The sequence below is a fragment of the Ruditapes philippinarum genome, unplaced genomic scaffold (assembly GCF_026571515.1).
Source record: "Ruditapes philippinarum isolate M1 unplaced genomic scaffold, ASM2657151v2 ctg808_1_1_1_1, whole genome shotgun sequence".
Lineage (NCBI taxonomy): Eukaryota > Metazoa > Mollusca > Bivalvia > Venerida > Veneridae > Ruditapes > Ruditapes philippinarum.
The window spans coordinates 274,596-288,909 of NW_026867265.1; the positions used below are offsets into that span (position 1 = coordinate 274,596).

The 14,314-nt window shown below is 30.8% G+C and overlaps 1 protein-coding gene across 1 annotated transcript in view; it reads right to left on the reverse strand.

Moving 5' to 3' along the window:
- The window catches only part of LOC132735452 (transcription initiation factor TFIID subunit 2-like), a 37,777-nt gene that overhangs the window by 6,221 nt on the left and 17,242 nt on the right, over positions 1-14,314 (reverse strand). Inside the window, exons 14-28 of the mRNA XM_060722403.1 lie at positions 14,089-14,203; positions 13,569-13,678; positions 13,108-13,173; positions 12,134-12,266; positions 8,540-8,659; positions 7,968-8,108; positions 7,461-7,571; positions 6,768-6,853; positions 6,152-6,265; positions 5,390-5,418; positions 5,002-5,071; positions 4,213-4,317; positions 3,725-3,824; positions 3,211-3,356; positions 1,063-1,330 (exon numbers count right to left, since the gene is read on the reverse strand). Of these exons, the coding sequence (XP_060578386.1) occupies positions 1,063-1,330; positions 3,211-3,356; positions 3,725-3,824; positions 4,213-4,317; positions 5,002-5,071; positions 5,390-5,418; positions 6,152-6,265; positions 6,768-6,853; positions 7,461-7,571; positions 7,968-8,108; positions 8,540-8,659; positions 12,134-12,266; positions 13,108-13,173; positions 13,569-13,678; positions 14,089-14,203 (1,714 nt within the window). The remainder of the gene's footprint in view (positions 1-1,062; positions 1,331-3,210; positions 3,357-3,724; positions 3,825-4,212; positions 4,318-5,001; positions 5,072-5,389; positions 5,419-6,151; positions 6,266-6,767; positions 6,854-7,460; positions 7,572-7,967; positions 8,109-8,539; positions 8,660-12,133; positions 12,267-13,107; positions 13,174-13,568; positions 13,679-14,088; positions 14,204-14,314) is intronic.

The following is a 14,314-nucleotide window of genomic DNA, read 5'->3' on the forward strand; positions in this document are numbered from 1 at the left end:
CATAGATTTAATGTGCTGTCTGCAATGTGTTAATTACTTTTTCGTTCATTTGACAAAATTTTACTCTTTTAAAATATATATTTTTTTCCTGAAAATTAGCATGAATCTGGAGGCATGCTGCTTTAAAAAGCCAAAATGTGAATACAGGAAATAACTGAGTGAAACAAGAAGATAATATAGTGCTGCACTATGTCATTTATTTGTTTTACAGAGAAAAAAAAGGCCAGGGAGGTACATTAGCTGAATAAATGAAAGGTACTGATAATGTCTGATCAAAAACAGTATGCAAAGGAAATAAATCCAGGTTTTCTTTTCACACATATCATATTCTTTCACTGCTGTAAATAAATACAAAAATAGATTTCCATAAGCAAGCTCTTCCTTCAAGCATGCAGGTTTGATGCATACCCACTATATACATGAAAGCTACATCAATATATAGCAGAAACCTTTGACCCCAGTTTAAATCATGCAATATACTCATTTTTATCTGGGTACAGCTCTTCACATGCAGGATCATTGTACATTTTACTCACCTTTTCCTTTATTTATACAAAAAATAGTTATAGTTAACAAAATAATACAGCATTAGAGATCTATATATTATATAGAATGTTATTAACATTATAAATATCTAGGCTTATGTTACAGTGCTTTCAGGCAATGAATAACCGTAAGCATTGTTTTCATTTATTTTCTCAGACAAGTTAAGTTTTTAGTCATTTCATATATCAGCATCACCTGGAATTCTATGAATACCATGGAAACCATTCTAGACAGATTTTAGTTTTGTAATTTACCAATTTTTGGTTTGTATTTTTACTGCCACGTGACTGTATATTTCAATACTCCAGTCCATAAATATCCCTACATGATATCCTAATTTTATATTTAAACAAAACAAAATTGATTCTAACAGAAAATGTATACACAGGGCTTTCACTCATAAATATGTACAACATAAACATTTGTTACTATCTTGGTAACTGTATCAGATAAAGTAACTTGGTATATATAGAAAAGTAAACAAGTTTTACTGTGATAACAGTTGATTAAGAATACCTTAATTTTCAGCTTGAATGAATTGCTGTCCTCCCCACTAGCACTCTCCTGTTTAACCAGTGTGGGAAGTTTTGGTGGGGGAGCAGGAGGTGGGGACTCTGCCCTACGTTTAATACCCTGGGGGAACAATGGTGCCTGAGGAGATTCGGACCTACTGTGCATACCCATGAAGGCTGGTATACTGGTAGGTTTCTCTATCATAGGTCTGATAGGTTCCTTTATAGGGCTGTTACTTTCTACATCCACAATAATTGACTCATCTTTGGGTCTGTAACATATAAAACAAGGTATAGTTTTCATTACCATAGATTTACATGTCAATTTGTGTAATTAATGTTCTCTTAATCTAGAAGATATGACGTTGAAAATGCTGGTATTCCAAGTGAGCAAAATACCAACTTTTCAATAACGCTTTATATCGTCAGAGAAGAAATTCAGTATTTATCAGCATACACAAAAATAGTTAAACTCTGGTTAGTTAATATCTTCAAGCACAGTAAGGAGTATTAAATTGGTTTTTTTTTTTAAAGTTAAAATTCCAAGCAATTTTCATTGGTCATTTACTTATGTAAAAGTGACACTGATGTATCGAGATCAGATATATATACATTCTTTACAGGTGTTGGAGCATGTATTAATGTCAGATTATATACATGTACAAATGTACTTACATTACTGGTGTAGGCACATGTGTTGAGATTATGTTTATGTACTAACATTACAGGTGTAGGCACATGTGTTGAGATTATGTACATGAACTTACATTACAGGTGTAGGCACATGTGTTGAGATTATGTTTATGTACTAACATTACAGGTGTAGGCACATGTGTTGAAATTATGTACATGAACTTACATTACAGGTGTAGGCACATGTGCTTTGATTATATACATGAACTTACATAACAGGTGTAGGCACATGTGTTGAGATTATATAGATGAACTTACTTTACAGGTGTAGGCACATGTGTTGAGATTATATACATGAACTTACATTACAGGTGTAGGCACATGTGTTGAGATTATATACATGAACTTACATTACAGGTGTAGGCCCATGTGTTGAGATTATGTTAATGTACTAACATTACAGCTGTAGGCACATATGTTGAGATTATGTACATGAACTTACATTACAGGTGTAGGCACATGTGTTGAGATTATGTTACATGTACTAACATTACAGGTGTAGGCCCATGTGTTGAGATTATATACATGAACTTACATTACAGGTGTAGGCACATGTGTTTAGATTATGTACATGAACTTACAATACTGGTGTAGGCACATGTGTTGAGATTATGTTCATTAACTTAACATTACAGGTGTAGGCACATGTGTTGAGATTATGTACATGAACTTACATTACAGGTGTAGGCTCATGTGTTGAGATTATGTACATGAACTAACATTACAGGTGTAGGCACATGTGTTGAGATTATGTTTAATGTACTAACATTACATGTGTATGCACATGTGTTGAGATTATGTACATGAACTTAACATTTACAGGTGTAGGCACATGTGTTGAGATTATGTACATGAACTTACATTATAGGTGTAGGCACATGTGTTGAGATTATATACATGAACTTACATTACAGGTGTAGGCCATGTGTTGAGATTATGTTACATGTACTAACATTACATGTGTAGGCACATGTTTTGAGATTATGTACATGAACTTACATTATAGGTGTAGGCACATGTGTTGAGATTATGTACATGAACTTACATTATAGGTGTAGGCACATGTGTTGAGATTATATACATGAACTTACATTACAGGTGTAGGCACATGTGTTTAGATTATGTACATGAACTTACAATACTGGTGTAGGCACATGTGTTGAGATTATGTTCATGAACTTACATTACAGGTGTAGGCACATGTGTTGAGATTATGTACATGAACTTACATTACAGGTGTAGGCACATGTGTTGAGATTATGTTTATGTACTAACATTACTGGTGTAGGCACATGTGTTGAGATTATGTTTATGTACTAACATTACATGTGTAGGCACATGTGTTGAGATTATGTACATGTACTTACATTACTGGTGTAGGCACATGTGTTGAGATTATGTTTATGTACTAACATTACATGTGTAGGCACATGTGTTGAGATTATGTACATGAACTTACATTACAGGTGTAGGCACATGTGTTGAGATCATAGATGGCAAGTCGTCCTCATCCTCCTCAAACATATCAGTCATTTGTTCTGATACTATGGCCGGATTTATCATGGCAGGTTTCTTCTTCTCGTTCATGTTGAACACAATAAAACTCTGAAAAATATTAACTTCCTTTTTATACACATTTATTTTCTCCAACATATGTGTTGCTCTTTGAAGGATGAGAAAAGAAATGCTTATTTAATAACAGCTACTGTTTCCACAGTTTTCTATTAACTAAAATATGAAACTTATTAATTTTTAAATCTTTTAAACCTTTAAAAGATACTTATCTAAAATGATGGCTTTTGGCAAGTTATCCACTTAACATGATAAATCCCTTAAACATTTTAATCATACAAGAAACATTGTAAGATAAATCATGTTCAGTCTAGAAACATATCTTGTATCTGTCTGGCATTCCTGACCTATTAAGACGTTTTCAAGTAACAAAAAGATTGAAGATTTATAAATATACTAACATCTGGAACATGTAGACAGGCTGGTCTGTATCGTCCAAACATAGCGAAGTAAAAATCAGCAACTCCACATCGTAACTTGGCATCATGTGACAATGTACAACTACAATATATATCATACATGTTACTAAATTAACAGTCACTGATTGCTTATTTATACAATATCAAATATTTTCTAAAAATAACAAACTTTCTACAAATGGCACTTTATGTAATATAATCAGTGGAACATATATATATCAAAGCAGAAATGAACTATACTCCAAAATATCCAAGATTTATAATATCTTAATATTCAGTAATTGTAATTTAGATGCTGACATTTTGACCTATTTTAACACAAAATATTATATTACATGTTATAAAAAATCAGTGTCATGTTACAATAAAACAGAATACATTTATCTTTTGCAGCAGCTAAGTACAAGATATTTTTAAATCTACAACTGAGACCATAAAATAAGAATTTTTAACATATTTTAATAATATACTTGATAAGTTTCCAGAGTCTGTTAACAAGAGCTTCAGTGTTCAGTAGACTGTCCTCTCCTCTTTTAAATGGTGGGTTATTACTTAACATTTGTATTGTCTCATAACTGTAAATACAAGTACATCATTCTCAAATATACATGCATATATAACAAATAAAACTTTACAAATTAATATAAATAATACTGCACAGAATATATTTAACAGAAATACATTTTTAAAATACCATGATGTGATCAACCATATGTTAAGTTAACAGGTGGTGATTTTTGCCATTTTCATGTTTATTGGCATATTAATATGATCAAAATAATTTAACATGCATTATCAATTTCCATGATGACTTACAATATCCTTATCCAAGAACGCTTTCCCTCGGTCAACACTTAAATTTTTTCCTAGACTCTGTTACAGTATGTTTATTAGACTTTATTTCTAATAACAATTTATGTAACATTTACAAAACAAATATGAGAAAACCCTAAATTTTTCCTTTACCCCCCTCAAGTACATAGTTCAGACAAAAATCTGTTTACTTTAATATCTCCCAAGCCTGACCTGTACACCAATATTTCATTAGATAGTTAATTAAAATTTTATAACCATCATGTCAAGAATACTCAGTGGAGTCCGTGATAATGTGATCAAGTGTATAAATTTACAACATACACTATCACTCTACATTTATACAAAAATATCATCTATAATAGCACATTCTTCTAGACATATTGAAATACTCAATGAATTAGCTGTAATAGTTCATGATATAGAATATCAAAGCAATAATATACCTGACATATATGTCTGGGTCTTTTTCAACCACTTCCAGTAACCAGTACAGTTCTGACACATTCACATCAGCTAGAATATTACAAATATATTAAAACTGTTGCTACTGTGCACTATATGCATGTTGATTATAAATAGGTTATCTGTTTGTTGTGGCAGATCAAATTTTCTTATTTGATTTACTTAGCATCAATAATGGAGTTATAAAGTTTTTTGGAGTTATAAAGTTACGAATGTTTAACACTCTTCTTTTTCTTATGTATATCTTGAAATTTACTCAAATTACATTATTTTAGAAATAACTCTAATGAAGGGCATGCCAACTAAATATTACTGAGTAAGTACAACATACATGTATATACTAAGTAGATTATTGCAGTTATATCATACAGATTGTTTCTCTGGTTTTACCGCCTTTCCTGGATATATGACCAGTAATTATCAATTTCTCTACTAGTGACTAGCTACTAATCTCACATTATTTGTAAGTCATGAGTGAGACAGCTGACTATTAGACACAATGCTCAAGATCAATTAACACAGGATTACATCTCACCTGAGGATCAAAATCAGCAACTCCTAGGTCTGAGGTTTTAGAGAATTATTTAAGCTTAAACTCAGACCTCAGGTATTTGATTGGTTGGAAACTGCCACAAAATAATTACTGACCAATGAAAATCCTGAGATTTGAGAAGAGACTCAGAAAAAAAGTTTTATAACCTCAAGGCCTGTATAAGTAATCAAATGCTCTCCCTATTGAGCTTAATGAAAAGACCATGTCATACTGGATAAAAGAACTAATTAAAATGACATACTTTTGTAACTAACAAGAGATTCTAATTGCAATGCTTATCTTTGACTATAAGCTGGGCGTAATTCTAATATAACATGGATAATTGCAAATGTCAAATTTTGTAACACGAATCATTGCCTTATACAACTGAAATATTGACAAAGTTTGTCTAAATTGTATACCACTTTTACTTAACTGTAATATTTCTAAATCTGAGTTTACAGAAATGATTCTAAAAGATCATATATGCGTTTTTGCATTTACAGAATATATTGCTTACTTTAGAACTTCATTTTTTGTTACACAGAAATAATTAGAATTTAACTACAGCGAAAGAAAAGAAACGTGTAGATACTAACCTGACAGTGACAGTATGCCTGTAACATGACAGTAATTTCTCCACATTCAGACATCGTGTTATCTCATCTAATATAGCCTTAGTGTCCGATGATAAGTCAGAATTAACACTTTGACTGAAATATACACAAGTAATGTTGGTGTCTTGATAATAAATATGTATCCTAGAAGTAATGGATAATGAGTTTATGAAACAACAGATATTACCAAATAATAAAAATTACTTAAACACTACATCCGGACTTAGTAAATTATACCCTGAATTTTGCTTTTCTTTACAGATTAGGTACACATATGTGACTTTAATATAATTAAACAACACTCAACAATATTTATCATATATGGTTAACAGCATAGGTAAGTGATATGATGTAAGCAGTTGATTTTCAAACAGCTCTCTGTACAGCTTTTATTATGTATTGTAACTGCTCTAAGAATGCTAATTGCATTAATTGCAATCATTAGTTGCCAATATAGGGATAAACCAGTCTCTTAACTGCCTGTGCTCAATTCTAATATTGAATTTCCAAGAAAATAACATAGGTCAGTTTGAATTCCAAACAAGTCATGTATTTTTTTAGTTAGAAAGTGAGATAAAACAGACAAATATTGTATTACCCAGTAATGGTAACCGTGGTTACAGCAGGTGTTACTGTAGCTGCCAGGGCATCAACTAATGCTGCTCTATAGTAATTGTCTGAATACTGTAATATATACATGCACAAATATGCAGTCTATTTTAGTTTTGTTGACTATAAGCTTCGAGACAAAGTCGTTTATAAGATTAATTCTTAACAGCATATCTCTCAGGATAGTTTGTTGTACTCAAAGGAATCAATATGTAATATTTAACCTACAAATCAATTCATTTTCACATATACAATTTGTTGCTGATGTTCAAGTTTGTTAAGAATGTGAATAGTTAAAGATATACTATGCTCAAATTAGATTTTTAAAAACGTTAATAATTGCTACACAGTCTCTTTGTATGTATAAAATAAACATGTTTCGACTTCATTTAAAGTAGATATGTTATGTTTAGAATTCTACACACTATAGGTGGTCACAATATAAATATATAGTGTCATAAAAAAAAACTGGCATTTTTTTTGAAAAAAGACCAACTTAACTTGACCCATAATAGGGAATGCAGCTTTTTAAACATATTCAGTAAAAATTTCATGGATTTCAATACATATCTAAGATAAAAATATTTTACCTAAAGATATATATATAGTATAAGTATAGTATATTTTTAATTAGTTATCTCCATAAATAAGATTGTATAAAATTAAGTTTTGTATAAATTACCTTATTTTTACTGTTGTCATTATATTTGAAAAGATCCAGTAGAAATCTAACAACCTCTGGTGGACAGATGTTGTGCATGTTTCTTAACTGTGCCATCGCCATGGGGATTGCCTGCAAATAAAAATAACAAGTATCTATAGGAAAATTATAGACTACCTTGATCATACTTGAACATAACAACAGCAACCTTTAGATATCAGCATCTTTATCACTGTTAACAAAAACTTGTATGAATTATGACAAATTTGATTCATTCAGTTAAAATTTTATCTAACCAGTATTCAACTTTAATCAAATAACCTAGAATGGGATCCCTCATTCTTGTGATGATACAGATATTGTACCAGCTATTAATTGCATCAACTTCTTGTACATGTATCAGTAATGGAGAATAAATGGCCAATATATAATTAACACATGAACTTGTCGTTGAAATACACACATTTCAAACTTTTAATCTACCAGTAGTGCTCTGCGTGGGTTAATTTATTACAGACTTAAACTTACCTTCAGTATAAAATATTGCTGGAAGTTGCTGAAGTTATTCTGTCTAACAATGCTAGGACAAGAGTGTGAGCCAAACATTTTCCTGAATATGTTCAACATAGCTGGTGGACCAGCCCAGGATGTAACCATTGTGTTAGCTACCTGAAATATTCACAACTGTCTGGTTACTTACAAATGTATGAGATAGAGAAACTAAATATTGATGAATTCAATGGAAAATATTCAATAAATATTGATGAATTCAATAGAAAATATTCACTAAATGGTGATGAATTCAATAGAAAATATTCACTAAATGGTGATAAATTCAATAGAAAATATACAAGCATACCAAATAAAAAGAAAAAAGAAGAAGAAATTCTAATCATTGCCTGACAATATAAAATTGGTAACAAAAATTAAGACTAACTTCTTTCTTACGATTCACTTGTTTTTCTTTAATATCTATATTTTACACTACAAATGTTAGAGAGTCATTATCTTTAATCACAATTGAAATTTACACCTAATTTAAGCCAAGTCAATTGAAAATATTCTGTCTGTATTTTATTGAATTGTACAGATTTATTTACCTTAGCTAGACACATACTGGATTCTATCCTCACTTTATAATAACTCTGTTCACACTCCAATACATCCGTCAAAGCTTTTCTTGTAGCTGGTGTAGCAAACAGTCGTAATGCTTGGATTGCCTGAAGTATTGTAATATACATAGTTTATGTAACATAAGTATGTCTGTCAAGTCCTTGCAAAGTTAACAGTTTAAAATTTGGTACATAAAGTGCATTTAAAATAAACCTTCAAACTTTTATCACATATTAAAACAATCATTTATGACTAACATTTTCATGGTAACATGACCACAGCAGTATCACTCATAAGAAACAAAATACTTACCTGAAACATTTGTCTTAGAGAGGAAAACCCAATATTTTGTAAATTTATATTTTGCAACATCACACAAGACATTAAGTTACAAATTAAATCTTAAAGTAGATTTCAAGATCATCTTAATTTTTTATTACTTCAAACACTTATCTTATGTAACTTAAAAACATTTACATGCAATTGCAAATTAAATTTAAGATGAGATTTTAACAATATGTTATTTCTTATTTACTTCATTATAATCTTTTCAATCATCATTACATATTGTTAACAGTGTATATAAGATTTACCTCACCCTGAGCTACTACATCTCTCTCATACAATGTATAAAGTGTTCAGTATATAAGATTTACCTCACTTTGAGCTACTACATCTCTCTCATACAATGTATAAAGTGTTCAGTATATAAGATTTACCTCACTTTGAGCTACTACATCTCTCTCATACAATGTATAAAGTGTTCAGTATATAAGATTTACCTCACCCTGAGCTACTACATCTCTCTCATACAATGTATAAAGTGTTCAGTATATAAGATTTACCTCACTTTGAGCTACTACATCTCTCTCATACAATGTATAAAGTGTTCAGTATATAAGATTTACCTCACTCTGAACTACTACATCTCTCTCATACAATGTATAAAGTGTTCAGTATATAAGATTTACCTCACTCTGAGCTACTACATCTTTCTTTTACAATGTATAAAGTGTTCAGTATATAAGATTTACCTCACTCTTAACTACTACATCTCTCTCATACAATGTATAAAGTGTTCAGTATATAAGATTTACCTCACTCTGAGCTACTACATCTCTCTCATACAATGTATAAAGTGTTCAGTATATAAGATTTACCTCACCCTGAGCTACTACATCTCTCTGGTACAATGTATAAAGTGTTCAGTATATAAGATTTACCTCACTCTGAGCTACTACATCTCTCTCATACAATGTATAAAGTGTTCAGTATATAAGATTTACCTCACTCTGAGCTACTACATCTCTCTCATACAATGTATAAAGTGTTCAGTATATAAGATTCACCTCACTCTGAGCTACTACATCTCTCTCATACAATGTATAAAGTGTTCAGTATATAAGATTTACCTCACTCTGAGCTACTACATCTCTCTTGTACAATGTATAAAGTGTTCAGTATATAAGATTTACCTCACCCTGAGCTACTACATCTCTCTTGTACAATGTATAAAGTGTTCAGTATATAAGATTTACCTCACTTGAGCTACTACATCTCTCTCATACAATGTATAAAGTGTTCAGTATATATAAGATTTACCTCACTTTGAGCTACTACATCTCTCTCATACAATGTATAAAGTGTTCAGTATATAAGATTTACCTCACCCTGAGCTACTACATCTCTCTCATACAATGTATAAAGTGTTCAGTATATAAGATTTACCTCACTTTGAGCTACTACATCTCTCTTGTACAATGTATAAAGTGTTCAGTATATAAGATTTACCTCACTCTGAGCTACTACATCTCTCTTGTACAATGTATAAAGTGTTCAGTATATAAGATTTACCTCACTTTGAGCTACTACGAGGGCTGATCAAAAATAAACCGGACTGTGACTGTCAATTGAAGAATTTTCAACCTATCACTTATTGTTATATATCACACTTAATCGTAAAACAATACCTGTAAACTGATGCTATATCTAATCTGATAAGGCAATTAGTTGGTCCGTTACAGCGAATTCAAAAACCATGGTAACGCACAACCGGCGCAGTGCGTAAATTTGCGTTGTCATCCGGCGCTTAATGCTGCGTATATTTTACAATATGACTAATTTAGATTTCAAAATACGCCAAAACGTCATCAACCATATCTTGGACGTGTCAGAAAAAAATGACTTCATTTAAATCATATTTATATTTGCAATCACAATTCAAACGTCACTGGTTAAAGAAATACTCGCCTTAAAACTATGTCGTTGGAACGTCTCGGAAATCGATCAATACGAAAAGTTTGTCAAAAGTAGGCGAGAAACAGTTTAAAACGTAGATAAAGATTATGACTAACTAGAGAAATGTTCCAGTAAGCCACGGCATAGTTTTTGATAAACATAAAGGATTAAGAAAGGGTAATAGACAAATAGAAAACAAGTTAGGGAGAGACAGAAAAGGACGTTGGTGACGTCAATCGCCGAGACGTTGAAATATGACAATCGATTGACTGCGGACATTGTCAGTGATGTTCGACAGTAGCTACGGGACGGTGCAGTCATCTCTAAGGATTTTAAAATGATAATTGTTAATGCATTATGTACAAAAATTGTATTTTTGGTTTACAATTGTATAAATTATTTTATTAATTTACGCAGTAGTCTTATAGAGAAATTGTGTCAACAATTTAACAGTCACGGTTCAAATTCAGCTATGCGTTTTATTTATTTTAAAATAATGACAATTCTGTTCTTATAGTTGTATTATTCTTTTTATTTCTCGTATGTATGATACATTATCATTCAGCAGCATTATTTAACATTATTTGTAATACATTATATAGTTTATTGCATTTGCGGTTTTTCCAGCAATCAAGTTACAGAAGGAAAGAACGGGAGTTTGCGTATTTACAGGAGCTCTTTATCATCATCCGTTCTATTACAATACAATATGATACCGACTTGTACAGATATATATATAGGCAGTGGATAAGATGAGTACCACGTATTGGCCTACTTTGTGTATGAGTAAAAAGCTGCTCTGTTAAGGACATTACGCTTGTGACGTCGTTAACGTCAATTTTTTAGATATACCGTGCGCCGCATTGCTTTACATATACATGCCAATAAAAGTATAACTTTTTTCTTTGTTAATATTTCTTGTTGGTATTTTTAGAATCATTTAGGGGAAAGATTCCGATTTATTGTCCGTGTATTTTTATTTAAATTCATTTATCAGGTAAAGAATCATTTACAAAAACCGGATAAATTTTGATCATCCTTCGTACATCTCTCTCATTCAATGTATAAAGTGTTCAGTATATAAGATTTACCTCACTTTGAGCTACTACATCTCTCTCATACAATGTATAAAGTGTTCAGTATATAAGATTTACCTCACTTTGAGCTACTACATCTCTCTCATACAATGTATAAAGTGTTCAGTATATAAGATTTACCTCACTCTGAGCTACTACATCTCTCTCATACAATGTATAAAGTGTTTAGTATATAAGATTTACCTCACTCTGAGCTACTACATCTCTCTCATACAATGTATAAAGTGTTTAGTATATAAGATTTACCTCACTCTGAGCTACTACATCTCTCTCATATTTCAGCTGATATTGCCACATATAATCTGGCTGTTCCCACTGTACACTACGTAACAAGTTCATATCTTTATCTACACGTAACCATAATACCGGTGAGTCAGCACTGTAATATAACAATACATTTAAATATAAGTAATAATAGGTATACAATATATCCATATTGTATCATAGTTTGGGGACCTTTCTGTTGAAAATGTGTCAGAGTTAAATCGTATACATATACATGCACAGTGTGTTAACTGGGGTGCAGGTATTAGTTACCCGCACTCCACACATGCCCATTGATTGGCTCATTTTTGCTGGGGTTTACTTATTGTGACGGCAGAGAAAGGGGAAGCAATAGAAATATCATATTCAGATGCTAGTTCATTGGTTACTTTTTTCTGGGGTTTCATATTGTGACAACAGGGAACGTGTTTTTATGTTTCACTATGATACAAAAGAGAAAGAACATCAAAACACCCGCTTCATTTACATTAATATGGTGATTTATGACTACATTTTTTCAAGCAAGTATAATTTTTTGCTAATCATTTTAATCTCTCCAGAAATTTAAGCATAAATTTTATACTAAGCATAACGCCAATGATTCTAACAGAGTTTTGATAAATAAATCTTAAACAGTAACCCTAAGTAAATATATCACAATTATCTTTTAAGATTGAATATGTTACTGCTATAACATGGGTGCAAGTTCAAAATACATGTATAAGAAAAACTGAAAACCCTAAATTTAGTATTTTTTAAATTGGTTTTAATATACAAAAAGAGAACTTTCAAGAGTAGAAAAAAACCTAATCTTCAGGCAAATGCCTGAAATCTTGTACCCAGCTATGTATTTATTTGTTAATTTGATGAAAAATGATGGAATATTTCTACAAATAAAGAATTAGGTAAAGCAAATAAAGCATTCTATAAATATCACAAAGTAAAACAATACTTACTCCATGGCACTAAGATCCATATCAACCTCCTCTCCAGTCATTAATGGAATCTTCTTCTTCTTATTCCTGTATAATAATTAATATTAAACATAGCAGAACTATATCACACTTAAATGAGACAATAAATTTGTAAATCACATTGAAGCTTGATTTGTATATCACACTGAAGCTTGACAATAATCATTGATTATACCTTAAAAAAGTAAATGTATTCCATGGTATGTATACATGTATACTCAAAGTCAATGAATAATTATTCATCTCTAAAACAGAGTTTATTACTACTCAAAAGATAAATGTATTTGCTTGTTAAAAAGCACAGTACAGCTTTTCTATGTACGGGTCAGGTAAGATATAGGACTAGAAAAAAACATTATGTATCAGACCAAATAATTTAGTTTCTTTAATCTTTATATAGATTACAAAATTGCTTAATTATGCAAGTAATGAATTCAGTATACCTTCTACTTTTAGAATGACAAGTTATTTCAAATTTTGTCTTGTTCTCTTCTATGTTAAATGTATGATTGAATGAGCCATCTAATTCTTGTATGGTCACCTCTAGAGGTCCCTGTTTTAAAACAAAATATATACAGTGAATCGAATGTCATTATACACTGTATACAATTTATATTTTAAACTAAGTAATCAAGGAGGGGATGAAGAACATATATATTTTAATCAATTAGTTTTATACATATAAATTATTAGCGGTAAAAATCTTTTGACAGGTTATATAGCCTTAAAAAAAAACAACAACAATTTATATAATCTGTCAAGAACCTTTATAAATAATTCATATAGCACACTTCCTAAGAGTGATGTTACAAATATGCAATATTTTTAGAATTAATATATCTATGCACAAAATAATTTCTTCGTAATTCATGAAAAAGAAATTGAAAAGAAATACCCAATATTTACTTATATATGTACATGTATTTCTTTTCCTGAAGCATATTCGATAATAAACTATCATACCACATATTTGAGGGAACCTTTAGCTGTATGGTCTTGTTTTATTTCAAGTTCTACAACATTTCTCTTCCTGTTGAAGACAAAATTTCCAATAAACCTGGCACATCCACTTTGATATCTAGAGGCAAGTTAAGGAAAAAATCTTTTGAAATGTTTTAATAAATAATGACAATAACATGTTAAAATATTTCTCCAATTTGCAAAAAAAAAAAAAACACCCAAAAACTGA